Below are 26,016 nucleotides of genomic sequence, written 5' to 3'. Positions count from 1 at the left end.
ATTTCTTAATAGCAATTCATTGTATAAGTGGTGTGTGTGTGTGTGTGTGTGTGTGTGTATGCAATTCATTGTATAAGTGTACTGTTAGTGGTTTATTGCCTCCTCTATTGATAGACGTTCAATTGCGTCCAGATTTGAAGGTAGAGAAGCAACTAAGCTGCTGTAGTCATCTGTGTACAAAAGTCTTTAGTAGATATGGGTGTGTTTAAGGGTGTGGGGGGTGTTTGTTAATTTATTTTTTATTTTGTGCATGTGTGTGTCTGCATGAATTTTGGTGCACCATTTGCATACAAATGCTTCTGGAGTTCAGGAAAAAAAATGTCAGATCCCCTGTAACTGGAGTTATAAGAAATTATGAGTTGAGTGCTGGTAACCAAACCTGGATCATCTGCAAGAGCAGTAAGTGCTCTTAACCACTGAGACATGTCCACATCCCTTCATGTTTTCTTTTTGTATTAATAAAGACCTAGGACTAGAGTCACTATAATACCATAGTTCCTTTTGTATTGTATAATATACTACAAACCATTCCCCAAAGCTATATAAATGATAGTTAAAATAGAATTTAATCTCAGTAAACCATTGTAAGGCAAAAATCTGTAAGTCAAAAAATAAACTTACTGCATCTAACCTCCTGTATAAGAACTAAGCAACATAATGCATTGTAGTCTTCAGTTGGTGCTTTTCATGATCTCATTGCTGTCAGCAAGCAGAACTCCCTAGAGGACTGTACTACATATTGCTAGCTTGAGGAAAATCAAAACTTGAAGTATGTTTCTACTGAATCCATATCATTAACATAGCACTATATAGTTGAAAGTACGTAGGTTGAACATTGTTAGTTCAGGACCACCTGTAGAGCACAGTCACTAGCAAAGTATCAGAGCTCTTGTCATTCCAAGTCGCTTCAAAGGCTGTTTTTATCATTTTCTTCTAACTGTTTCATTCTAACACTGTGGTTTTAATATGAAGTTCTCTAATGAGTGATGAACATCTTTGGATGCAGCACTTTGGTGAATTATATGTCTTTTCTGGCATAGTATATACTGAACTCTTCTAACCAGTTTCAATCAGAGAAACACCTTATTGTTTAGCAGAGATATTTTTGTGTATTTTGGCTGTGTTTGAGCTTCCTTCCAATGTGTACATTGTGAATCTCTTTCCTAGTGCATGAATTGGTTTGTTTTTTTTTAATTTACTTGAATCAATTGTCTTTATAAAGATGGTATTCCCCCGTAATGGTCGAAGTGTAACTCACATATAAGTCATGGTTCACTTTGAATACTGGGTGTGAGAGTGTGGGTGTGTCTTGTGTTCTAAGGGAATTCTCAAGATTCATTCTTTCTTCATGCAGATACCCAGTTATTTAAGCATTATTTATTGAAATTTTTTCTTCATAAAATTGTGTAGTGCATTGTCAGAAGTAAACTGCATACATATCCATCCATATATGCAAAGCAATGTTGATTGTTAAACCCATTGTGGTATCAATTATGTGGAGTATGAAGTATTTAAACTTTATAGTAACTATGTAAATCATATACAGTAAGTCTTTTAACATTGTTTTTCTTACTGAAGAATCTTGGCTATTCTACATATTTATTGTTTACACTTTGTTTATCAATTTCTGTTGAAGAAATTTAATTTGATTTTGATTTGATTCATTGGAGGTAACATATTCACAATATTGACAGTGAAATCATGTTATCGCTACATTTATTTAAATATTTTCAAATTAATTCAATAATGCCTTGTAAATTTCAGTATAATGATCTTGCATATATTTTTCACTGAATTTGCTGATAAAATTTAGAAAAATACTTGTTTTTAGTTATCTGTCTTGTATACTGTAATTTGCAAAGCTCATATATTCTGTCAATTTCTTTCCACTTTGCAGATTTCTTGCCATATTCAAGTTCACAATCACAAACTATATCTTTTGTTGCTTGTTTTTTTATTCATTTCCTTGTTTAGACTTGTAATATTATATGGAATAAAATAGAAGTAGCTAGAGAAGAAATTCTTATATTGTCCCCAATCTTAAGGAAAAGACATTCAATATGTCACTAACAAGTCTGTTAAATATAGATACCCTATATTAATTGTTAATCCTTTTTCTATTACCATAACACATATCTGAAGCAGTCTAATTGCATAATGAAAGAATTGGGTTTTGTTGTTGTTTGTTTGTTTGTTTGTTTTAGCTTATAGTTCTGCATACTGAAAGTCTATACAATGCAGCAGTGAGTCTGGGAAGGCCTCATAACATGAGTGCCTGCACATGGGGAAGGGGAGAAGCAGGGAATTTCCTCTGACAAGGTCTCTGATGCTATGGATTTGATCACTCCTCCTTGGCAGAGGGACCCTGTGGGAACACAGAGGAGGGGGATGCAGACTGTCTGGAACAGACTTGTTGGGCTGTGGTCAGACAGTGGGGGAGGAGGACCCTACCTGTCAGAGGGGAGGGGAATAGATAGGAGGGGTAGGGAGGCCAGGAACAGGAAGCTAAGAGCAAAGGCATTACGACTCGAATATAATGTCAATTAATAATAACAACAATAGTAATAATAATAATAATAATAATAATAATAATAATAAACATTTTTTAAAAGAAAGAAAAAAGAAACCACACTGCAAACCAGAAAGCCAAAGAAGTGAGGCACTGATCCATCCAGGGACATACTCAGTAGATTTGAGGATCTCAAACTTAATAGTTTTCACTTCTTAAGAATTTCCAGACATAGGGGAGGGGAGAAGGGGGGAAGTGGGAGGGAGGGAGGAATGGGAGGAAACAGGGGAAGGGCTAACAATCAAGATATAATATGAATAAATTAATAAAATAAAAAAAAAGAATATTTAAAAAAAAAAAAAGAATTTCCAGTATCATTAACTGAAGAAACCAAATTCCTGACACATGAACCTGAGTACCAAACCACAACAAACCCTTTAATGTATTGAAATTCAACCTTATTTCTCTGTCTCTGAAACATTTTGTCAAATGTTCTGTGTATATATATTGATAGAATCCTGTGATTGTTTTTAATTCTTTCCTATGGTCACCATTATTTGGTGATATCAAGCTAACATTACGTTTTGCAGAACTCACTGGGTCATTATGTGCTACACCCCATATATTCCAGTATTTGGTTTACTAATATTTTGTTGAGAATTCTTGTATCACATGTTCATGTGGGCTATGACTTAGTAATACCCAGTTGTTACATTCCACAAGATTTTTATATAATATAATCACACAAAATTTATTGAGAACTGTCTTTTGTTTCTGAAAGGATTAATGTAAGCTTGCTAATACTTATTTCTTATACATGATAAAACTGAGAATTATCTGTTTCTTCCTTTTGACAATTGAGATTTTTTTCAAGAGATATACATATTTCGGCATCAACATGGTTGTGGAGCAGCTGGCTGGTTTCTATCAGATGCATCCTGTCTGGCAGAGGCAGGGCCAAGCACCAGGCCACCCAGCATCTCACACAGTGGTAAAAGATGACCTGGCAGCCTTTGATAAAGCATGAGTGAACTTGGCAGGAAGTTCAGAAGCAGTCGCAGTGGCAATCCTAGCAGAACTGTGGCTAAGAGGTGCCTGTGAGGTCTCTCAGTACAGCACTTTCAGGGAAGCTGTTTCCGAAATTAAAGGAAGAATGGATGGTTGCAATGTTTCTGGAATATTAAAATCAAGTCTGTAGGCAGAATAAGGTCATCCAAGAAAAGATAGATAACCTGTTAAAGATGATTGCTGAAGTAAAGGGCAAAAAGCTAGAGTTGCAAGTACTGACATCAAATATCCAGGACCTTAAGGAAGAATTTTCTAGAGAGGAAACCATTCCCACTGCTAACACAGATAATAAAGAGAGATTGAAAGGCTGCAGAAATCAGCCAACTTGTATAAAAGATTGCCTTGCGCTAGATATTAGAAAGGATCATGGTGACAAACCGCAGTTTATATCCACTACTGCTGGCCCTAAGCATCCTGAGAACGCATTTGTATTTTCCCTGAGTCTTAAACGAAGCAAGCGAATATGAAGTGTCCGTTTGCTTCTCATCCTTAGTCCTAGCTGAGTTTCAAAAGAACATCAGGGACCAACTATTTTTTCAGTATTCCTTGCCAATGTTTGGGAAAACTTTTACTGCTATGGTTTATAATTTATGTAGAATTAGTATGTGAAATGGTTTATTGTTTTTTGTTATTGTATGTATATCTTAAAAAGAATTCTTATCTCTTGCCCCTCTGTAGTATTTCAGGGGTGTGTGTGTGTGTGTGTGTGTGTGTGTGTGTGTGTGTGTGTGTGTGTGTGTGTGTGTGTGTGTGTGTGTGTGATGTTTTTGTGTGGTGTGAAGGAAACCAAAGGACATCATTACAAAATATGCTTCTTTAGCATAACATTTTGAGCTGAAGACAATTAACCATGAGCAGAGTCAGAAAAACTCTCTGCCCTCCCATGATTTGCCAGAAATCAAGACCTAAAAGTATAATGGTGTCTCTACTCCCATGCCTAGAAAGGATGGATGCTAATCACTAGAGATCTCTCACCGGTTCAGACGTGGCACTGGAGGAACTAACAAGCCTTTCTTCTTTAGTTTTCATAAATTCACTTTCCCTAACTCCCCACCTGTGGAAGTCAAGAGACAAACCTACAGTCTGTGTGGTCATGTTTCTAAGTCCCGCTGCGTTCTGTTGAAGATGCTGTGTAAACCAGTGCTCTAGGTCCCTGTTTGGAGTCTACTTCAGTTGGGTTTGTCCTGTTCAATGTGCACTGCATACACTAATAAACTCGTTTGATTTTCTCTTGCAGAAAAAGTAAAACAAAAAGTATGTACTTCTCATTTAATTTTATTTGACTGTATTGTTAAAGTTGTTTGTGATAGGCTCTTCACTATCAGTGGCTTTCTAGTGATATATCCTCTCTGATCACTAATATTTGTGGCTGTAATTTTTATGTTTGATTAGACTGTACTGACATAAGAGGATACAGATTTTGTTAATATGAAATTGCTGTGTTTGTTTTTCTCTTGTGGCCTTGTTGTCGATTTGGATCTCCACTGTTTACTCTTTTCTCCCTCCTGACTTTATAGCTAATGTGTTCTTTTGGTAGCTTCAGACAATATAATATCTTATCAGTGATTCAAAACTTATTTCTAATATAGACATTGAAGTTATTTTCCTTATTATTGATGATTCTTTATATTTCCAATTTATATAAGTGGTATTTTTATTTTTTTTTAATACCAGTTTCTAGTTTTTTTTTTTCAACCTGTGGATTATTTAGATATGTTAAATAATTTCTAAATACTTGAAACATTTTTCTAACTTGTTGGATTTTATTTTGGTTTAACTTAGTTATGATTAAATTACATATTCTATTACCTTTAATTCTTTTGAGAGATACTGAAATTTATTTATAAGCCAGCATTGGCTGTATTGGCCACCACGCATGCACATTAAGATTATCCATCCGCTACCGAGTGCAGCAATCTGCACGTGCTGTTTACATCAAGTTGATGTGTTGTGTTCTTGCAGAATTTATTGAAATTTTGTCTCATTTTTCTTATCAGTTGGTTACAAAAGATGATTAAAATCCCAAGGTAGGATGTGAATTTCTCTAGTCTTTAATCTTATTAGGTTTTGCTACTTCTGTTTTGAAGCATTGTCTTTGATGCATGTGTCCTTAATGATTTTTTGTGTCTTCTGATATTTTCTTAATTTAGATTCTATTTTAATTGAAAATAGGTTTTTTCCTACAATATATTCTGATATATGTATGTAAAAAATAAGTCAAAAAGAGCTAAAGCAAAGGCACAAGAAACATACAGAGACATATTCACATATACCAAAAACCCATAAAAGTAAAATATATTAAACGAAAGACTTGTAAGATTAAAAATGTCCAGATAAAGCATTATGAGATAAAAAAAAAATATGCCTCCAAAAATATCATTGAGTTCGTTTTGCGTTGCCTATATACTGCTGGACATGGGGCCTGCTGTTCAGGGTAGTTTGTAAACCCAATGAAACTCTGCAAGATAAAACTAATTTTTGTTTTGCTAACAGTTACCAATTAGTTATCTGTGGAGAGCCTACCTGTTAAGGCTCTGAGTTTGATGTCCAGCCCTGCAAACATACAATCAAACAACCTTCCACACAACAAACGAGCAAAAACTAACCGATGTGCATAATTCATTTAAGATTAAGCTGATGTTATTGAGGAAGGGCCTCGCTCACCCATTCCCTCTCTGTTTGGAGGCATGGTCTTACTCTGTGGCACAGTCTAGACTGGAGCTCGTGAAAATTCTCCTTTCTTACCCTCCCACGTGTTGAGTTTGCAGAATGAATCTCCTAGCTAGCTTGCTTTGCCTTTACTGTTCCTTTTGAAAGTTTCTGTAGCCAATTCAGCATGCTTCCTAGCTTAGAGCAGACTGTAGCAGTATGCTGTGCTGCCACTTCATGTAGACAGTAGGATCGGTTGTGTTGTATCAGTACAATTAATTCTCTTGTTAATTGTGATATTGTCCTCATGTATACTGTTTCTCAGTACACATAAGCCTGACAACATAATGTTCCAGTTTAGCCTTGGGGAGTCTATAATTTTCAAGAAGAAAAAACCCAGCCTTTTATATTTATCTACACATGTACTATTTCTGATTCTCCTCGTTCTCTTTATAGATCGAAATTTCCATCTGGTGTCATTTTCCTGTGACTTGAAAAACATCCTGTTATTTCTTGTAGTGCAGGTGTTCTGGAAGTAAATTTTCCGTTTTTAATTTTAAAATATTATTTCTTCTTTTTGAGGGATGCTTTATGACATCCCTCAAATTCTGAGGTGACAGATTTGTCTGCTTTCAGCATTGTAGAACTATCCCTCTTACCTTCTGGCCATTACTGTTCTAATGTTAATAGAACAACATTTGTAATATTCTCCTGCATGTAACTAACATATTTCTCGATTTTGAGGGATTCTCTTTATCTTTGCTTCTACTCAATTGTTCTATTAAGTCAAAGGTTGTTTTAAATCAGATTTAGAAAATGTTCTGACATTCTCTTTAGGACACAGTTCTGGAGTTGCTTATTTTGCCCCGTTCTCATACGTTCTTCTATAAGATTTCAGTCTATTCTTCCTAGACAGCTTTGTGTGCCTTTAAGGTACCTGAGAATCTGCTTCTTTTTCCTCAAATTTTTTTCTGTTTTTCAAATTAGGTCATGTCTATTGATTCTATTATAAAATCTACTTAACATTTATTATGCTTTCATCTCCATTTTCTAATTTTTATATCAGCTACTGTACATTTCAGCTCTAAAATTTCCATCTAGTTTTAATTACATTCTGAACAGCTCTCCTGAAGCTGCCTGTCTGATCATTCATTAAGATTTTATGTCCATCATCATATAACTACTGGATAACTTGATAAACCAATCTTAAATTGAAATTATCATAAGTCAAAGGTGTATTTCAACCCAGCTTCTAGCACCAAGACCTGGACTGCTTCCAACCGTAGTCAGAAAAGGCCCGTTGAGCCATGGACTGCAGTCAGTGGAGAGCTGCATAACGAGTCAAAGTGCTGAGAATAAGAAACTGCATGTTGAAACCTAAATGAGACATCTTTATAATAACTCCACCATCACCAACACTCAGGGACTATTCTGAAAGGAGAGGCAAGAAAGAATTTAAGAGCGGAAAGATGAGCATGAGTGCTCTAAAAACAAAACAAATGAAATTTTATAAAACTATCTTCTATATGTGACCTGATTATCTCAGTAATCAACCACTCTGGTCACCCGAGCGATACCAGAATCCCAGCCGCATTCCAAGCTGAGGATCTAGTGCAGTGGTTACAGTTGCGGAGAGAGGAAGAATCATCCTTTATTGAAGTTCTCGCCACTGGTAGGTTCCCATGCTCCAGAGAATGACTGCACATGTGGGCAAGACTAACCAGACATCAAGTGTGGACTGGGGAAGGCTATTGGGAGGATGTGAAGGAAGTTGGAGGGAAGGAAAGGGGGTAGATGTGAGATAGGATCATATTATATACAGGTATGGCTTTTTTGAAAAATATTTTTGATGAATGGAAGTGTTTATTTTGGCTTAAAGTTCCATGGGGAGAACCCACAATGGCAGGGGAGGCATGGCAGCCAGCGATCAGGTCAGGAAGCTGAGAAATGACATGGCCAACCACAAGCGTGAAGCAGAGAGAGCAGAGTGCAAGCAGTGCGGCTGTAACTATCTAAGGCCCTTCCTCAGGCATGTGCTTCCTCTAGAAAGGCTGCAGCCCACCTCCCAAACAGCACCTTCAGCCGGGAACAAACTTCAAATAGCGGAGCCTAGGGGCCGTGTGTTCTCACTCCCAGTACCACCACTCTCTATATCCCACAATCAAAACTAGCTGTGTCTTCCTTCAGCCACTGCAGTAATAGTGAGCAGCTGGAAACAATGGCACTAGCCCATGTGTTTTGGACAATTCTGGGCTCTCCCTGACCAGCAACTGACAGGAAGATACTCCATGCCTGGCAGTAAGATGTTCACGTATAATTATGTCTTCCAGAAGCAGCATTTTCTCTTCTGACTGGATGACTTTACATAATCTATCTTTAAGTTTTCCAGCTCATTCCTCTGCTTGTTTGGTCTTAGTTTTTGAGACAGGATTTCTCTGTGTAGCCTTGGCTGTCCTGGACTCATTCTATAGACCAAGCTGGCCTCGAACTCACAGAGATCCACCTGCCTCTGCCTCTCAAGTGCTGGGATTAAAGGCATGCGCCATCACGCCCGGTGGTTAGTCTATTCTTTAAACTGTATTCTTCACCTCTAAAATTTCTAGTTAACTCTTTCATTATGAGTGTTAATGAATGATAGAGGCTATGGCACATAGCATACAGCTCACATGTAGAGGTCAGAGGACAACTTTCTCCAAGTTGTTCTCTCCTTCCACTTTAAAAAATAAAATGTAAGCGCTCTTTCCTTTTGCTGCTGATTCTACAGCCATGAGTATTTTCAAGCTTCAGAAGAGGCTTGCCTCTGCTGTCCTCTGTTGTGAGGAAAGAAGGTCTGGCTAGACCCCAATGAGACCAATGGAATGACCAGTGCCAACTCTCAGAAGCTGATCAGGGATGGGCTGGTCATCTGGAAGCCTGTGACTGTCCGTTCTGGGACTGGAAAGGCACCTTGTCATTTGGCATATGCTCGAATGCCAGGGAAGGTGGCCCTGATGAGAAGGATGTGAGTTCTATGCTCAGGAGATATTGTGAACCTAAGAAGACTGACTATCATAGGTATCACAGCCTATGCCTGAAGATCAGAGGGACTGTATTGAAAAATGAGTGGATTCTAATGGATCACATCAAAAAGCTGAAGGCAGACAAAGCTTGCAAGAAGCTCCTGTCTAAGCAGGCTGAGGTCTAAGACCAAGGAAGTGCACATGGGCCAAGAGAAGTGGCTCTGGGCCAAGAAGGAGATCATCAAGGCTTTGCCCAGGAAGAAAGAGACCAAGAAATATAGCTTCCCTTATGTTTGTACATAGGGACCTGGCTGTGGCCGCACAGGGATCAGTTATTGAAATAAAACAAGCCCTACATTTTTAAGGAAGTAAATACATCCAAGGCTTAACAGATAAATATAATTCTATAGATAGATAAGGTAAAATAGTTAGATTAGGTCTTCCAAAACCTCAGAGACCTACAGAATATGACACTTAAAGATGTTTTTATTATTTTAAAGATTCAGACAGGTTAACTCCTGGCAAAGAAGATGACGAGCATCAAAGAACGTCCTTATGGAGATGGCTTCAAACGTAGCAAACAAGCCACTGGGCAAAATGTCCTTCTTTTGGCCACTGACAGAATTCTGCCTAAAAAGAGATAAACTTGGATGCAGGCAGAGTCGATGGCCAAACTCTACCAAGACAGGGTAAGCAAGTCTTCAGTAGTTCCTGTTTCACAAATATGTCTGTCAGATATATTGGGCCAGAAGGCTAAAGATGAAGTTTTGGGTGACTGTTCATGCAGCAAACTGTCTCTGTCATATTCTCATTTGGGAAGCTGCTAACCTGCACTCCCTGTATACTCAGGTAATTAATTTTATTCTTTCTCAAGTCTCTGATGGGGTTGAAGACCAGATAGTTTAGTTTTACAATTAAGCCTAATTGTTTTGGGGTTAAAATGATGTTTCTAGGTCTAAGTAGATGTTTTATGTTGATATTGATGAGATATGATAGATATTGATTTGCATTCAGAATTTTAGATGCACCAAGATAGGAAAGATGTTTTTTTCAAGGTTACCAAATACAAATAGCCAAAACACAAGGCTGCCCACTTTCTCCATATCTCTTCAATATAATTCTTGAAATTCTAGGTAGAGCAATAAAACAACAATAGAAGATCCAGGGAATCCAATGGAAAAGAAGGAAGTCAAATTATCCCTATTTGCAGATGATATAATAGTATACATAAGTGACCACCAAAATTCCACCAGAGAACTCCTACAGCTGATAAACACCTTCAGCAAATTGGCTGGATACAAAATTAACTCAAAAAAGTCAGTAGCCTTCCTATGTACAAATGACAATCATGCAGACGAAGAAATTAGGAAAACTACACCCTTCACGATAGCCACAAGAAATATAAAATATCTAGGAGTAACTCTAACCAAGCAAGTGAAGGACTTGTTTGAAAAAAACTTTAAATCTCTGAAGAAAGAGATTGAAGATGACATCAGAAGATGGAGGAATCTTCCTTGTTCATAGATTGGGAGAATTGGCATAGTAAAAATGGCCATCTTACCAAAAGCAATTTATAGACTCAATGCAGTCCCTATCAAAATACCTACAAAATATTTTGAAGACATTCAAAGATCAACTCTCAACTTCATATGGAGAAACAAAAAGCCCAGAATAGCAAAAATAATCCTATACAATAAAAGATCCTCTGGAGGAATCTCCATACTTGATCTCAAGCTGTACTATAGAGCAACAGTAATTAAAATAGCATGATACTGGCACAGCAATAGGCTGGTAGATCAATGGAATTGAATTGAAGACCCAGAGATGAATCCACACGCATATGGTCACTTGATTTTTGACAAAGAGTTCAATCTATTCAATGAAAAAACAATAGCATCTTCAACAAATGGTGCTGGTCTAACTGGATGTCTACATGTAGAAGATGCCATTAGACCCATATTTGTCACCATGCACAAAATTCAAATCCAAGTGGATTAAAGACCTCAACATAAAACCAGAGACATTAAATCAGTTAGAGGAAAAATTGGGGAAGAGTCTGGAACATATTGACAGAGGAGACAACTTCCTGAACAGAACACCAACAGCCCAGGCCTTAAGGTCAACAATTAACAAATGGGACCTTGTGAGGCTGAGAAGCTTCTGTAAGGCAGGAGACACTGTCAGAACAAAGCAACAGCCTACAGACTGGGAAAAGATCTTCACCAACCCTACATCTGACAAAGGTCTAATATCCAAAATATATAAAGAACTCAAGAAATTAAACACCACCAAGCCAAATAACCCATTTTCTTGTTTTTAATAGCTGAGTAGTATTCCATAGTGTAAATGTACCACAGTTTCTCTATCCATTCTTCAACTGAGGGACATCTAGGTTGTTTTTAGATTCTGGATATTATGAGTAAGGCTGCTATGAACATAATTGAGCCAATGTCCTTGTTATATAGTGGAGCATTTTCTAGGTATATTCCAAGGAGTGGAATAGCTCTTTAAGTGTTTCTCGGCCATTCCATACTCCTCTGTTGAGAATTCTCTGGTTAGCTCTGTACCCCATTTTAAAAATTGGATTATTTAGTTTGTTGGTACTTCATTTCTTGAGGTCTTTATATATTTTGGATATTATCCCTTTGTTGGATGTGGGTTGGTGAAGATCGTTCCTGAGTGAGGTAACCCAGATCCAGAAAGACACGCATGGTATATACTCACTTATAAGTGGATATTAGCTATATAATACAGGATGATCACACTAAAACACACAGATCTAAAGAAGCTAAATAACAAGGAGAACCCTAAGGAGGATAATTCTCATTCAGAAGCGCAAATAGAATAGACACCAAAGTGGCTGAAGAGAAGGAGCAGTATGGGAGCCCACCGAAGAGCTCCTGTGAAAGACTGCACCCAGTGGGGGATCAAAGCAGTTGCTGAGACTCACAGCCAAACTTCGGGGTAGAGCACAGGGAGTCTTATGGAAGAGTTGGAGGGTAGAAGGACCTGGAGGGGACAGGAGCTCCACAAGGAGACCAACAGAGCCAACAAATCTGGACCAGGGCTGGGGGTGGGGCTGCAAAGACTGATGCACCAATCAAGGGCCATGCATGGTGTGGACCTAGACTCGCTGCTAAGATATAGTCCACAGTCTCCTTATGGGTGCCATAGTACGGTGTGTAGGGGCTACCTCTGGCATGGATTCTGGTGCACTCTTGTTGATCACTTCCCCCTGGCAGAGCAACCTTGCCAGGCCACAGAGGAAGAGGATTCAGGCAGGATGAGACATGATAGCCTGGGGGCAGATGGTAGGGTAGAAGAGCTCCCCTTTCTGAGGACTAGAGGAGGGAGTAGAGGAGATGAGGGAGGGAAGGTGGGATTGGGAGGAAACAAGAGAGGGGGCTACAATCAGATGTAAAATGAATAAATTTAAAAAATTTAAAGGACCAAAAAATAAAGTTAAAGCAGGAAAAAAATACTATCAGGGGTTGGGTCTTTCCCATGCAGTGGGTCTTAAGTTGGGCCAGTCATTGACCGTTCCCTCAATCCTTGCTCCATCTTTATCCCTATACATCTTGTAGGCAAGATAAATTTTTGGACTGAAGGTTTTGTCCATGGGTTGGTGTCCCCTCCCACCACTGGAAGTCCTGCCTGTCTATAGGAGGTGGCCACATCAGTCTCTATATCCCCTACTGCTAGGAGTCTCAGCTAGATTCACCCTCATATCCCTCCAGGAGCCTACCCTGTCAGAGGTGTCCAGCTTGTCATAGAGATGCACCCCATAGGTTTCCCTTCTCTCACCCAGCCCTCTTTGCTCCCATACCTGCTCTCCTCAAACCTGATCTCCACCCTCGTTTCCCTCCCCATCCCCTCTCTCATCCAGTTCTCTCTCCACCTACTTCAGATGTCTGTTTTATTTCCCCTGCAGAGTGAGATTCAAGCATCCTCCCTTGGGCCCTCCTTGTTACTTAGCTTCTTTGGTTCTGTGGGTTGTGATTTGGTTATGCTGTACTATACAGCTAATATCCACTTATAAGTGAGTACATGCCATGTATGCCTTTCTGGATCTGGGATGAACCACCAACCAAAAGAGCATGCATGGACTGCACCTGGGCCCCCTAGACATGTAACTAGTGGGCAGCATGGTCTTCATTTGAGTCTCCTAGCCATTGGAATGGGGCTGTCTCTTACATGGGCTCTGTTGCCTACTTTTGAATCACTTTTCCTAGCTGGGCTGCCTTGTATGGATTCAGTGGAAGAGGATGTGCTTAGTCTGATGTGTTGGGGTGGTTGTTGGGGTTTTTATGGCTCCAGTTCTTTAAGGAGAATGGGAGTGGGGAATAGGGAAAGAGGGTTGGTAGTGTGGGGCTGGGAGGGAGGGAGGGAGGGAGGGGTCTTCCATCAGAATGGAAGATGAGTAAATAAATTAATGAGAAAAAAAGATGGAGAAAGTAAAGCTCTCATTTCCGCATTTTAAAAAGTCTTAGAAAACTCAATTATATAAAAGAGGCTTCCTTCATATGCAGATGAGAAGGCGGTGCACAGGAAGACTGTCATTCAGGGTATATGTCTTTTTTCTGTGATGGACACTAAAGTGGATTTTGGCCCCCTAGGACTAGCTCCTGCAGTTCTTTTAGCAGATGTCCATGCAAGGTAAGTTGCATATCAACCTAGACGTTTTGTATTAGTTGATACATAGAACAAAAGATTAAGAAAGACCATCACGTAATTTGATGAAATCCAGAGCTCACTTGGTTTGTGAGTTTGTAAGTCTTAAGGAAGGGACGGGAAGAGAAAAAGATTATGTAGCAGCTAACAATTTAATAATGTAGGAGTGACTTTTCTTTGGATTTTAGAATGCTGGGCAAAAGGAGAAATCATCTTCAAAGGATCAACCATTATTTCAGAATCCCCTAGGGAGCTTTTATAAAGAAGAGAGGGAAACAGACAGGAGGAGACGGGGCTGGTCTCAGGCAGTCCATTCGCTTTTCACAAATGGCTGAGACTCCAAGCATCCTCTTACTAAAACTTTTCTAGATAATTTAAATTCACTACCAGACTATGAATCAGTTCCTAAAATCAGTACCTTTTTTGAGAACACTGCTTGTGGCAGAGCCCCCTTTTCCTGTCACATTTGGTAAGAACAGACGTGAGTGCTCTTGCATTTTTCTTACAAACCTGCCTCCTTATGTGAATCTCTGTGTGCCCCGCTATGCTCCATTCTTCCATTGTTTCCCATCGTCTTCTCAGTAAGACTTTGGCACTCCAGCAAAGCCATCGTGTTCTGCACCCTGCCACCCTTAGGTCTTCCTCCCATGCATGTGTGGTTGGTCCATCCCTGGTGTAGGTAAAGAGATTTGTTCTTCATGTCTCCACTTCTAGAAAGTGACTCACGAGTGACAATATGCCAAAGCTGTCACCTATTGTAGTTCCATTACAAATACATTGGCCTTGGTGCCTGCCTTTGTGTTCCTGCTTCTTTTTCTTCAGCCTTCTGTCTCACATTCCTTGTATACACCACAACAAAGGTTTTCACATTATTTTCTTCTTTTATTTTTTATTTGTCTTACACAACTGTTTCGTTTCTTTTTGCTTTTCTTTCAGTCTTTGAATCCTTATTGCTTTACTTTCGTCTGCTTTTCTATCCCAGACCATAAAGTTAACTGAAATGTTCCTTATTGGCTTATTTAACTTCCGTTGGCCTCCAGTTGCTTTGCTGTCCCTAGGTAACAAAGGCTGATGTTTTAATCCTAATGTTCATCTTTAGTACTTAGGAAGCATGTTAGATATGCACATCGCACTTTAAGCTGCTTTCTTATTTCTGTAGACATTCTGATTCTTGCTCATACTCTATGGCTTTATTAGCAGTTTCATGGGCTTGAGTCTCATTTCCAAAACTCCTAATGTACAATTTGAGGATTAATATCATTAAACTCATGTGTTCTCCAAAACGATTGTAGCAAGACACAAAATATGCCTTCAGAAAAATACTCGAATTATGTATCAACTAAAATAAGAAAAAAATCTTACTCCCATAAATTGTATTGAAACTTATGCTTATTTCCGATAATGACCATGTGGTCTGTCTTTCCCTGTGCCCTCTACAGTCCATTCATGTTTCCTCTTTCAGTGTATTAAAGTCGGTATGTGATGAACGGCTGCATGGAACCTCATCATCCTTTAAAAAGTGCCCAAGCCCTCCAAGCAGTGAACAAAACAGGAGGGAGAAGAAGACAGTTGAGTTTCAGTCACAGGTGGAGGATGATGGTCAGTGGATATGCCAGCAGAACGACACATGCAGACTCCAGAGAGGTGAGTGTCACGTCTGCAGCAGCAGGAAGGAGGCTGGTGCCTGCAAGCAGTGAGCAGCAAGTGACTGCCACTATGCTGAGCTGGAGCTAGCATTTCAGATAAACATATGCCTGCAAGGCTGTGGGTGGCACAGCTGAAGTCTCAAGTCACATCTACATTTACTTCTCTTAGAGTACTGATATGAGACGCTGTCCAGTTAGGCCCTCTTTTTAAAAGCTGAATTGAGCAGTAAGTATGGTTGTAGATACCAAATGACATTCTCAAAATGTTTGACAGAATAAGGAGTTGAACATAAATCTCTCCTAGGAAAGGGGAGGTCATAAACAACTTTACATTGTAATTAAAACACAACCTCCCAAGTCTGAGAAAATGGTGCCTCGCACTCTGAAGTGCTAATACTTACTGTTTTATATGTAGGTTTTAAAAAGAAACCAACTACAAATAACTCTGAAATGCTGAATGAGAGGGCCGTGTGTTTCCCAGCTGGGCTTAGAATGACTTCTGTGCAGCCGTAAGGACTAACTTGCAGGGAGTGAGCCTCTGTACACAGGTGTATAGGAAACAGTCCTCCTCTGCTTGCACCCCAGGACTCTTATCCTAATTTGTTTTATGTATTCCCTCTCCTGCCAGGCAAGCTCTTCTCCTGCTGATGTTAAGCAATTCACTGCTGTTAATCTCTACAACAACTTGTACATTTGCTTATTTATTTGAGAGTGGGTGTGTTCTGTGAGAAAAGTTTGCATGCACCCTTCCTTGCCTTCCCCACATGCTGCCAACTTTGCTGTGCTCTTGGGGTTAATAAGCAGTAAGCTAAAGATCAATCTCGTTATCCCCTCCAGGTCACCGAGAGATGATAACTTTTCCAAACTTGTTTCAAAATGGAACTTCTACAATTTCTCTTTGGCATAAGGCAAATATTCTATAGAGTTTCACTGAAGACAGTCAGCATTGAAGTGCCCTTTTAGGCATTCCTACCTAAGACATAGATAAAATTGTGAAGACTTCCTGTCTGAGATAGCCTCTGCTTCATCTGGCAAGAGTCATTCAGCAATGAGAAGCCCTCACTTTGGTCTTTCTTATTCTTGTCATTGTACTTCAGAGGGGAGAGCCAGTCCTAACTGGTCTAGTGGTTACTCTGCAAAGCTTAGCAAGCCTTGTCAACACATGTATGTTTTGTGCCCACACTAAAATGAAATGGCAAAATGAGAAACCACGTAGCCAAACAGTATGTGTGGCTGGTTGAGACTGCTGCCATGTTAGAGAGCAGCCCTGCAGGCACTTGTCAGTCATCGTCAGGACAGCCTGGCTGTGCTGGAGCAGATCTCTCCCTGTCCAGCTACGGAAGCCTGGAAAGGGCTGCTGTCCCTCCAAAAAAATCAATTTCTAATTTGAAACAAAATCATTTTTGACTAACAGGAGTTCAGAACCCATTACTTGTGCTGTGTCGTCTGCTGACATTGCAGCACTTTTGTTGTGCACAGTGAATCCCCGTACTGCTGCTGGACAATCGATCCAACTCGGAGAGAGCTGTTACGTATCTGCAGAGTTTTCAGGAACACTGACTTTAGCCATTTGATTTTTCTGGCAGCTCCCCTCACCCCTCTTTTTCCTCGTTCTTTGGAGGGCAGGAGGATATAGTATGATAGTGAAAATAATATCAAAAGCTTTCTCACCTGTTAAAAAGTTTGAAAAGTTTTTAACCTTTTAAGATATTCACAGGAACCATGAAGTTTTTCTACTCATGAAAAAGATTATCATGTACTTTTTTCCTTCTTTTATGGTCTGTCCGGTCACTGAAGACATGAAGTTGACCCCTTGGGCCTCTCTGCCAGTGCAGAGCTGGTGTGTGCAGATTAGAGACAGGGCAGGGTTATTGCCGTGGCCTTTGCTGCAGCACCCAGCCCAATGGGAGAATTAACTTTCCCAAGTGTACACCGTGAGTCTGATGCCCTGGTTATTACAGTGCCAGTGACCCAGCACTAACTGCCCAGGCTACACCGCTTGGTTGGTGCCTCCTTAATTGCTTTCCTCTCATTAACATGAAAGGATCTTTCTGTATACATTTCTGTTTTATATGCATTGTTTCTTTTGTTGTTGCCCCTTAATCATGAAGTGCTATACAGGATATTTACTGCAGGACTGTTAATCTTTATTACCAGTCCCTCACTCCGTTACTGCTCCTGCTCTTGCCATTCTGCCATCTTGACTCAAAGAGTAGCCTTGTGATAACAAAAATAGGCATGTTATTATCAAAATTAGCTTACAGCGTACAGTTTCCCTATCACTGCTTAGGATGCTGCATTTTACTTGTTTTTTTTTTCCCTGAGTTATGTGAAATAGGGATATGCTACTTTGAATCTAAACTTGGGTCAAGAGCTTTTAGAAGGCATGGCGGGGGAACACGTGCTCTTCCTGCCTCTCTTTTCTTGCTGTGCCTTGGCAGCATTCTAGAACTGCTTCTCCCTGAGCAGTGACTGGTTCTCTGTCACAGGAGCCCTGGGAATTTAGGGCATTCCTCCAGTGATGCTGATCACCTAGCTGGGGCTGAGGCCACTGAGCACCAGTTCCAGCATGAAAACATTAGATCGTGGGATTAGCAGCTTTCTGAACTCTGGCTGAAAGTCATTTCAAAGGTCTCTGCTGTCCTTGGGGATGCCTCCTGCTTGCTCCGGTCATATGTCTCTGAATCCCTTCGCATCTGTGGCAGAACCTCACTCCAGAGTAATCTCAGCTTAGCTGGGAGTGTTGGCCACACTCCTCATCTTTTCTTTGGGGATTCTTTTAGACTAACCTTACATAGCCACCATCACTGGTTGAGTTCCCTGAGGAGATCTCAAGCACATGTTTTTAAACTGGAAAATGATTATCATAGGCTTTGCTGAAGTAAACAATAATCTTTAATGTTCCTAATGATCTCTGTATGTGAACCTGTACCTATAGCAATGCGCACATCATAATGACCCATGGTGGATAAACAGAGACAAAATAAGAATATCGGAAGAATCAAAGTACAGAAGCAATTTCATCTGGCCTCTAAGGATCATTTACTTATGTTTCCTTTATTATTATTGTTATTTTTATTTTATATCTAATTATAAGAAAATTAATTTAGGTCTTTTACTACTAGACAATAATTTGTATGTCTCTATGTCTTAGAACGTAGCTCCATACATGGTGGGTGCTCATTATATATTTGTTGACTAAATTAACATAACATTAAATATATTGATTTTTCTTTTTCTGCCCTTGTTTCATTTTCCTAAAATAAGGACCTAATCAGTTAGACCTTTGTCCTCAGTGCCTACAGTGATTTAGTGATTTAAGCAAAATATATGCTTACATCATCAAAGTCCTTATGATGATTGATTGTTATTGTCAAAGAGAAAGACTATAGTGAGGCCTTCAAATAGCAGTGCCTAAGAAGTCAAGAAAACCATAGTCATTAATTCATTTCCTTTTCTTTAAATTGAGGTTTAATTATATACAATACAGTGGCACATGTCTTAGATGTACAGTTTGATAAGTCTGGCGATTGTTTACACCCATGCAGTCACCCTTCATTTCCCCAATGACCAAAAGTTCCCTGTGCCTCTGCTTATCCGTTTCTTCCCTGAGCCCTTCCCTGGGCCTACAGAGGGCTTTCTCTCACTGATTTCCCAAGGTCCTTTCTTGTCGTTATCTCTCCTTTTCCCACAGATACCACTCCAGCAATCATGCTGGAGTAGGACCCACCCATGTGACTTCATTGGCACTTGATGACCATCTCAAAGGCCCTGTCTTCAAGTACAATAAGTTTTAAAGAATCCTGGGGGTTAGGACTCATATGTAGCTAAATCCACAAACAACTTCTTTCCACAATTATGGCTTGTTGTTGTTGTTGTTGTTGTTGTTGTTGTTGTTGTTGTTGTTGACTGCCTAGGGGTTCCAGTCCTAGAAATAAAACGGTAAAAGTATATTTGCATACCTGTCCTAGGTCTCAGAGAAGACAGCCTTTCATGCATTAAGTATGATCTTCCTGGTGCTTTTTTTGTTACTTTTTAAATCAGATTGAGAAAATCCCTTCTAGGTGGTTGAGAGTCTTTGTCATAAATGGGTATTTGCTTTTATCAAATCTATATTTTCTGCACTAGTTGATATAATAATTACATTAGTTATTGAATTACTATGACAAACACCTAAGTAAAAGCCTGAGCCTTTGTGGGGATGTTTCCTACTCATACCATAATCATGAGTTTTCATTCATTAATTTGATTATTTGTTAACTGAACTATTGCGGTCATTGTAGTGATTATATCAAAATTTCATATTATAGCTTGTCAGTGAAAACAGTGGAGTTGATAACTCTAGATTCTCATCCTCTCCCAGAAACACTGAAGACCACACTATTAAGAATCCACCTTACCAGTCACGGAGGCACCGGCCTGTAATCCCAGTACTCCAGGAGGCTGAGGCAGGTGGATCTCTGTGAGTTTGTAACCAATCTGGTCTACAAAGCAAGTCTAGGGCAGCCAAAGCTACACAGTGAAACTCTGTCTCAAAAAAAAATCCACCTCATCAGAACTCTGAAGAAACGAATGGCTTTCTAGATACATGATAGGAGAACATTGTGGACTCTTAGCATTGACTAACCTTTACCCTGGGATGGCATTAGTCTTAGTGTTGATGATGTCAGCCCAAGACAGACGGGAGACCCTGACTTCAGTGGAAGCAGAATGCTGGGTCCAGATATTAGGGGTCTGTAGATTCCTCAAAAGGCTGACCCAAGCCCTGCTTTTTGTTCTGCCTAATGAACTTTCATAGAATCTTATGTGAAAACTTTGAAAGCCAAATGAACATGCTGCTGGCTCCTAGGATAAGACAATTACATAGAAACAAAAATGCAAAAGAAGCTATAAGAACTATATAAAATGAACACACAAACTACCAGACTTTACTCTCCAAAATTAAAAATCTGAATAGAAACAATAATCATTAAAAAAAAAAAAACCTCTCCTGAAATATAAGCCAGAACCATATAGCTTAACAAGTAAATTTCACCAAATCTCTAAGAATTAAGGCAAATGCTTCTCATATTCTTCCATTAAAAATAGAATCAAATGCGATACATCTAAACTTAATTTAGGATTCCTTTATGCTGAGAGGGCCCTGCACCTTGGCTGGGTAGTACAGTAGTACTGTCCCTGGTTGAGGGGGAACAGGTGAGACAGCCTTGTGAACAGAGCAAAGGAGAGCTGGCCCAGCCACTCCTGTGCCATGATGTGGCATTGGTGCAGGGGTGATGCCTTTCCCACCTCGCCCCTCCCCACCTGCGGCAGTCAGAAGAATTAGCCCTGGTCATGAGAGCAATGAGAAGGCCCTGTCCCTCACACTCTGCCCTCCTCAGCACTCGGGAAAGTGGTCTCTGCACCTTGTCTGAGCAGAACAGTACAGCTGGCCCTAGTGGAGGGGGTGCAGATGTGCAGGCTCAAGATCTAAAGGGAGAGCTGGCCCCACCACACATCTGGCATGGGTGCTGTGGGAATGGGGAGCCATGGGGTGATGCCCTACCCCTACCCCCTTGGTCACCTGCAGTAGCAGGAAGAGCTAGCCCTGAGGGCATGAGAGCTGAAGAGTTGCCATACCCCCTCACTGGCTGTAGCACTCAGTGAGAGAGCCTTGCACTTCACCTGGGGAATACAGTGGAACTGGCCCTGATGGTAAAGGCATGGATGAACCAGCCCCCAGGATGTGAGAGCAGGAGAGCTATCCCAACCCCCTCACAAGCTCCAGTGCTAGGGAGAGTGGGCCCTGAACTTTCACTAGGCAGCACAGTGGAGTTGACTCTGAAGGCATGGCTGCTGGTGAGCCAGCCCCAAGGGTATGAGAATAGAAGAGCCGGAGAGCTGACCGTACCTAGGTAAGCTCCCCTTGGTGGTACAGATAAGGGAGAGCAAGCAAGCTGACCAGCCCAGCTACCACCCAGGTCCAGATCCAGGACTCTGAGTTGGCCTACCCCAAAATCTATATCATCTGTGAACTGTTGGGACATGTTAAAGGGCCAGTCTTGCTGTTCTAAAGCTGCAAGATCTCCATGACACAGGGCAACAACAGAATAACCTGGAAGAGTCCCCATGAGGATCCAATATTGATGGTGTCAGAGAAGCCAAAGATCTCGAACCAGACCAAAGACTCACTGCAGTAACCATTTACAAGTGAAAATGTGTGGACAGAGGAATATACTGTGGACACACTGTGACTTACTGCAGCTTCCATGATGAGATGTGTTCTATGCTCTGTTTTGTTGTTTGCCTGTTTGTTTGCTTGTGTGTTTTATTTTGGATGGGAGGTTACAGGGGTGAAGGGCAGATATGAAGGGATGGTGAGATGAGTGGGACTGGGGTGCACACACACACACCAAAAAATCAATATAAAGTTAACAACAAAAACAAAAAGGAGTCCCCGATGCTGAAACCAGGCAACCACAAAACCAACTGTAGATCAATGCCTGTTATAAATATGCATGAAAATAGCCAAACAGAAACTGTAGCAAGCTGAATGTAGCCGCACATTAAGAAGATGATAAATCATGACCACATGGGATTTAACTCAGGAATGCAAAGGTGATTCAACTCAGAAAAATTGATGTAATTCACCACATTAGCAGAAAAAGGCAAAACCACATGATCATCTCAGTCAACAGAGAAAAAACATTTAACAAAATCTTTTGTGGGAGATTTCCTAAACAGTAAGAGGAACTTTTGCATAAAAGCTACGTAGACTATCATTTTTCAACTGTGAAAGACTGAAACCCTCCACTTTTAAAAATAAGACAAGGAACTTGCACTGTTCCCCCACCCAGTGCTCTCCAACAACAAACGCCTCACAGCACAGCTGCCCCTTGTGTCTGCACACTGTCTGGGCTTGTTTTCTTTACTGTCACAGAGCTGAACATTGTGACTAGTTGTCTGGCCTGCAGAACCCAGGATGTTTGTTGACCCTGCCACAGTCCTAGATAAGGAGGGAGGAAAAGAAGTGACATGGGGCACAAACTTGTAACATTTTTAAGGACAAACTGTGATTGGCACATGTAACAAAATGACTCTAAGATTCCATCTTACACCTGTCAGAATGCCTAAGTTCAAAAACTCAGTGACAGCACATGCTGGTGGAAGACGTAGAGAAGGGGGCATACTCCTTCATTGCTGGTGAGGATGTGGAGAAGGGGGCATACTCCTCCATTGCTGGTGGGAGTGAAAACTTGCACAACCACTTTGGAAATCAATCTGACACTTTCTTAGAAAATTGGAAATAGTGCTACCTCAAGACCCAGATATACCACTCCTGGGCATATACCCAAAAGATGCTCTACCAGACAACAAAGACGTTTGTTCACCTATGTTCATAACAGCTTTATTTGCAATAGCTAGAATCTGGAAACAACCCAGATGTCCCTCAATGGGAGAATGGATCTCCTACTTCTTAATGTCACACACTTTTCATAGTAAACACAACAGTGAAAGATAATGGAGACAACTCACTCTGTTGCCTGGAAACAGGTGCAGGCTGCTCCTGCCTTACTCTCTTTGTTACCTTGGTCAGCCACATAAGTCCCATATCTTTCCTTTTCCTTATAATACTTATGGCAAAGGTTTTGCGTGAAAAATAATTTCTAGTAAAAGCAACACTGGAGATGGAGAGGGACAGTATAAGACCCAATCCAGACAAGAAGTTAGTCGTGTACTAACTTCAGCATGACATGTACTCAGAGGAGCCTTAGGAGAAAAGATAGATGCACGGCATTTCTGGCCTTTTAGGATCTGGTATTCCTAACGTCAGAGCTTACTGCGTGTTCTGTAGACACTCACTCTTTCCTACAAGAAAGAGCAGATCTTTCCACATAACTTGAGATGCACACTGGACAGCAGTTTCCAAGGAACCAGAAAGAAACCTGACAGAATTCTCACTGTCCTCCAGAACAAAGACGGAGATGCTTTGTGTTCTTGAAAAGTGATAAATATAAAATAAAACCAAAAAAGAAAACATGCCTCCTTTTAATACTATCATTTTATTCAACATCTGGGAGAGAAGAGTAACTAATAAACTATTTGATACTTCTGAGAAGAGAACAGGCCAGGTGAGCCCATGCTGTAGGAAGATAAAGCCTTGTTTATCAATGCAATTGCATTGCAACCCTGCAATGAAGGTATGCTGGTCATGTCTTCCACATGATACATGTTATTGTCCAAGACAGAGTCTCTAAAAGAAATGGGATGCTTATGTCTAATCCTAAATGCTTTTAAAGAGAAGTCTTTAACTTGAAAGGTCTGGAGATGCAAGTGCATCTGTTTTGTGTTTTCTGTTTTGTCAACAAGAGGATTTTTGTTAATAATAGTTAAAAGGAACAAATTAAAACAGTTGCCTTCTTAGGCATTCTCATAGTAAGCCCAGATCATCAGAAATATGACAGGCAAATATGTCTAAAAACAAAATAAATTAGTCTGTTATTGCACAGATGGGTGGATTTTGTTTGTTTTTTAAGTAAGGCAGTGTGAATCACTGATATTTATTTTTTAAAAAACCAACATAAGGAATTTTCCATCTGTCATTGTTCTATTTCAGGGGGAAAAGCAGCAGTCTGTCTTTGACACTTTGTGATGCCCCAAACGGTCTACTTTGTTACTTGAAGTGAACTTTTCATTTCCTTCATTGAATACTCAAATTATTCCCTTTGTTGTTTATACAGAGACAGCGACAGGAGTTAGAAAAGATGCATCCACATCTCCTATGTCAACAAGAAGCCCTAAGGCCCCTATGACCCCAGCCTCATCATTATCCCAACACAATACCTCAAGGTGAGCCTACGAGACCCTTTGACTTATGATTCTCCATAGGAGTGTTCATAAGACAGAAGAAACCATGACAGTTTCAGTGATCTTACTCAACAGACACTTATGAAGCTGTAGATTCAACGAATTCATTCCAGAGTTCTTTTCTCTATAGTCACACTTTTCTGAAAGGATCATGACAGTTGGCAAGGATCTCCATAGAAACCAAAGCATCCTGTCCACAGAAACTCTGCTTAGCAATGGGTCCTTCTCAGCTGATCATTGGTTGGCACAGTATTTAGTCTACAGCGTTAAGTGACTAAATTCTGAATATCCCAGTAGATTATGTGCTAGAGGTATCTTGATGTCCACTTATACCAGAAACTTTAGAAGGGCTAACTGTATGATCAGCCATTTCTGGAGTTAGAGAAATAAATATATTACTTAAAACTTCCTATATTAAAATAGGAACTCCCATATTATAAACGTAAGACTCAATACATAGAAGCATCTGTTTCAAAAAGACTTTGTTTATGTTTCCTCGAGGGTAAGGTTGGTTTGGTGCACTTAAATACCTCACATCTTAACACATGAATATAGATTTTAAGGTTTAATTTATAGTTTAATGGCCTAAATTGTTGATCTCAAGGCTGGTGTTTTCAGAAATATACTATAAAACATATTCCTTTGTTTATGGTTGTTTAAGAAAGGAAAGCGCTTTACCTCTTCCTCCTCTAGAGCCAGCTTTCATTCTGGTCTCATATAAGTACTATGCCACAGAAGACAATCCTATGCATGCTGAGAAGTAGTGCGCGTCCTAACTGTGGCTCTTGGCATGCCTTTAATTCTGGAGGCAGAAAGGTCAACACTACACAGGGCCTGGGAAGTGACTGGTGCAGAAGATGCTACATTAGGCCACTCACTGGCTGTTAGTGCTGTGCATCCAGAACTGTACCACGCTCCTTGATTAGTCCTCATAGCTATGGAGATAGCACTACCCTCAACCCGTTTTAAAATTGGGAAACTGTGACTCAGAGAAGTTGAGAAGGCTATCTAAGTCCCTTAGCTAATAAAAGGTAGGGCCAGCATTTCAAACTCCAAAGCCATTAACTTCTGTAGTTTAATGGCCAACATTGTCAGAAGGTGACATAATCAAAATAATTAGTTAGTTGACCCATCTCTCTCCACTGACCCTCTCTCTTGCTTTTAATACTATCATTGTTGGAATTTGCTAAGAAACAAATGAGTTGTGGTACCGTAAAGTGGACAGAGCTCCCTCGATTTTGCACCACTTCACAATGTAGTTGGAAACTTGTGCTTAGAAGCTTCCCATGCGACCCATAGGGATTGGTTTACTGAATTGAAATGGCTAATACTCTCAATTTCAATCTCAGTGAATTTTCTATTAGTATTTAAATGGCATTTGGTCAGCTGGTTTGTTTGTTGGTTGGTTCGTTGGTGATAGGGCTCAAAGCCAGGGTTTCACACATGGTATGCAAGCACTTCACCACTGAGCTATACCTTAGCACTAAAATGAGATCTTTAGCACTACATTAATATAGCTTTGAATGTTGAGTTTCAGTTTAAAAATGGGGCATGAAAAACGAGTAAAGTGTTTTCTCTGTAAGGGCTTTGTAAAACATTCTCAGTGTAAATTTTTTGAATGGACTAT

The 26,016-nt window shown here is 40.1% G+C and overlaps 1 protein-coding gene across 3 annotated transcripts in view; it reads left to right on the top strand.

Moving 5' to 3' along the window:
* Window positions 1-26,016, top strand: part of KIAA1328 — a gene marked incomplete at its 5' end in the record, with an annotated part of 236,140 nt that overhangs the window by 174,611 nt on the left and 35,513 nt on the right. For 2 of the 3 annotated variants that reach the window (XM_084780616.1, XM_084780617.1), the window contains 2 exons: window positions 15,359-15,540; window positions 24,263-24,371. In XM_084780616.1, the coding sequence (XP_084636742.1) occupies window positions 15,359-15,540; window positions 24,263-24,371 (291 nt within the window). Of the gene's footprint in view, window positions 1-15,358; window positions 15,541-24,262; window positions 24,372-26,016 lie in introns of those variants that run through there. The other variant, XR_014778983.1, reaches the window with a different exon arrangement.

This window comes from Acomys minous (assembly GCF_964271855.1).
Source record: "Acomys minous genome assembly, chromosome: 4".
In the NCBI taxonomy this organism is placed as follows: domain Eukaryota; kingdom Metazoa; phylum Chordata; class Mammalia; order Rodentia; family Muridae; genus Acomys; species Acomys minous.
The sequence above is the reverse complement of the archived record's forward strand: the minus strand, read 5'-3'. Positions and strand labels throughout refer to the sequence as shown.